This window comes from Plasmodium reichenowi, chromosome 4 (assembly GCF_001601855.1).
Source record: "Plasmodium reichenowi strain SY57 chromosome 4, whole genome shotgun sequence".
NCBI classification, from domain to species: Eukaryota; Apicomplexa; class Aconoidasida; order Haemosporida; family Plasmodiidae; genus Plasmodium; species Plasmodium reichenowi.
This window is the reverse complement of record NC_033649.1, coordinates 724,911-727,774: the sequence shown is the minus strand read 5'-3', so window position 1 is coordinate 727,774 and position 2,864 is coordinate 724,911. Positions and strand designations below refer to the sequence as shown.

General features: G+C 14.4%; 1 protein-coding gene across 1 annotated transcript in view; it reads right to left on the bottom strand.

The window, feature by feature from the left end:
• The window catches only part of PRSY57_0419500 (alpha tubulin 2), a gene marked incomplete at both ends in the record, with an annotated part of 1,668 nt that extends 1,656 nt beyond the window's left edge, over window positions 1-12 (bottom strand). The window contains one exon of the mRNA XM_020114526.1: window positions 1-12. Within this exon, the coding sequence (XP_019970803.1) occupies window positions 1-12 (12 nt within the window).
• Between the last annotated feature and the right edge of the window lie 2,852 nt (window positions 13-2,864).

Genomic DNA, 2,864 nt, shown 5'->3' with positions numbered 1-2,864 from the left:
GACTTCTCTCATCGTTCGTAAAACGTTAGATAAATAATGTTAATATATAATAAAATAAGTAAATATAAAAATATGTATGTCTATGTTGGTACCTATATTAATTAAGTACATATATATATATATATATATATATATTTATTTATTTATATATATTATATTATCCAAAGCCATGTATATATATAAAAAATACATATATAGAAACTTATATAAAATATATTTTTACAAACTCCTTATAATTATAAATTAAAATATCATATACATATATATATTATTTTTATTATGAAATTACTTTGTTATATTAAAGCAAGGAAAAATTCAATCAATCTCTTTCTTTTATGTCTTCTTTATAAAGATATAATAATATATATCATAAAGAAAAAATATAATTATATATAAATAAAAATATAAACACATATATATATAATATATTTATTTTTATTTGTTATGTTCTTTCTTTTTTTATATTATTTAAAAAAATTGAAACTTTTATATTTCATACAATGGCATTTCTGTTTCTTTACATATTAACATATATATATTTCTATTTTTGTAAATATAAGCCACATATTAAAAGAAAAAAAAATAATCATATAATATAATATATGAAGAAAAAAGAAAAAGAAAATAAATATAACTGAAAATATGTAAATATAATGTTATACTCTGTACTTTTTAATATGTTGAAATTATAGGAAAAAATATAAAACGAGTACATATATAATAAGCAAAGAAAAAATAAAATAAAGTAAAATAAAATAAAGTAAAGTAAAATAAAATAAAATAATAATTATATTTATAAATTTAACAAATAAATTAATATATATATATACATATATATTATATTTATTTATTTATTTATATTATGAAGACATATGCACATATATATATTTAGATTGCTATATATAATTTTATATAGAACATTTATTAAATGTGTGTGTACTATGCTCTTATTTTTATTTTATTTATTTTTTTAACCTTTTTTTATTCATGGTAAAAATTTTATATAAACATATATTGAATATATATATATATATATATATATATATATGTTCATTCAAATCATTTAAATGTTAAGACATAAAGAGAAGCAATACGATAATTATTTACTTTTTATTAAAAAACATAAGTTTAATTTATTTTACATCCTAAACATTTTGAGGTATTTTACATGTGTGCAAGAAAATATAATACTATACATACATATAAAATGTATAGAATATAAATATGTACATATTTTTAAACATATTAAAAATATATATATATATATATATATATATATATATACATAAATCATAAGTAACGCAATTGTAGTGATAAATGTTTATAATATTTTTATTTTTTTTCATTATCTTTGAAATATATATATTATATGTAGAAATACTTAATAATTATATATATATACATTCTTACTATAATTTTTTCTTTTTGGGATCATTAAATATATTAATGCACATATAAATGAAAATAATATATATATATAGGAAATACATCGACCTATGTACATGCAAATTATTTTTATTTTAATATATATATATATAATAATACATATTGAACGTATTAAAAATATATATCTATATATATGTAAATTTTTTTTTTTTTTTTTTTTTTTGAATTTAAAAGTACAGGCTTTTACCAAATAATATAAAAAAATATATTTTTTTTATAAAAGTTGAATATAATCCATATGTAACAAAATAATAATATTTTCACGCGAATATTTTCTTTTAAGTACTTATTTAAGTATATGTGTACATAAATAAATTTAATACAGTCTGTTATGTTTATTAAATTTATGCGTATTATCTCATATAATCAATTCAAATGTTTCACAATCAAAAAAAATACATACATACATATATATATATATATATATATATATATTATTCTATATTCATTATAAGATATAAATATTTACATAATTTTAAAGGATATAAAGATATAAGATCTTTTCCCTCTTTTTATTTTTATGGAAATATATGTAGAAATTTTTTATAAACAAAAAGATATATATGTGTATCTCTTAATATGAGTACATATATATATATATATATATATATATATATATATATATATGTGTATATATGAGAAATTATCATATTCCTTTTGAATAATCATTACATATGATCTTTTATGTTTGTCAATTTCTCTTTTTTTCTCTTTTGAGATTTTATTAATATTCTTTTTGTAAACATTCCCTTTTTTTTCTTTTTTTTTTTTGTATTCATATTTTTCTTATTTCTCAATCTCTATTTTTTAATATTTATATAACCAAAAAAAAAAAAAAAATATATATATTTTACCTGACAAGGCAAGGAATAAATTTGAAAATTCTCATAAAAATTATGAACATGTTCATAATATTTTTTTATTGGAAAAATAAACAATTTTTTTATTTTCATTTTTATAAAATTTAACGTATATTTATATGATAAGAATTAAAGATGATAATATACTGATAATAACAAAAATTGGAAAAAAAAAAAAAACATATATAAATAATTATATATAAATTATATAAATATGATCTTAGATTATTCCTAATATATATGTGTCAACTTATGTGATATATTAATATGACAAGGATATTATAAATTTTATAGTTCCTTTTTTTTTTTTTTTTTTTATCTTTTACATACACATATATAAGTATATATGTGAAATACCTTTATATTAATTTCATTCTTAAGACAATAAATGAAAACATGTAAATTTTAAATGTGTAAACACAAATAAGTGTATGATATATATATATATATTATAATTTACTTATATATGCATGTATTTTAAATGTTTTAATTATGTTTAGTATTTATAAATATATTTTAAAAATTATAATGTGTATATGGTTTTAAATATAAATTTAT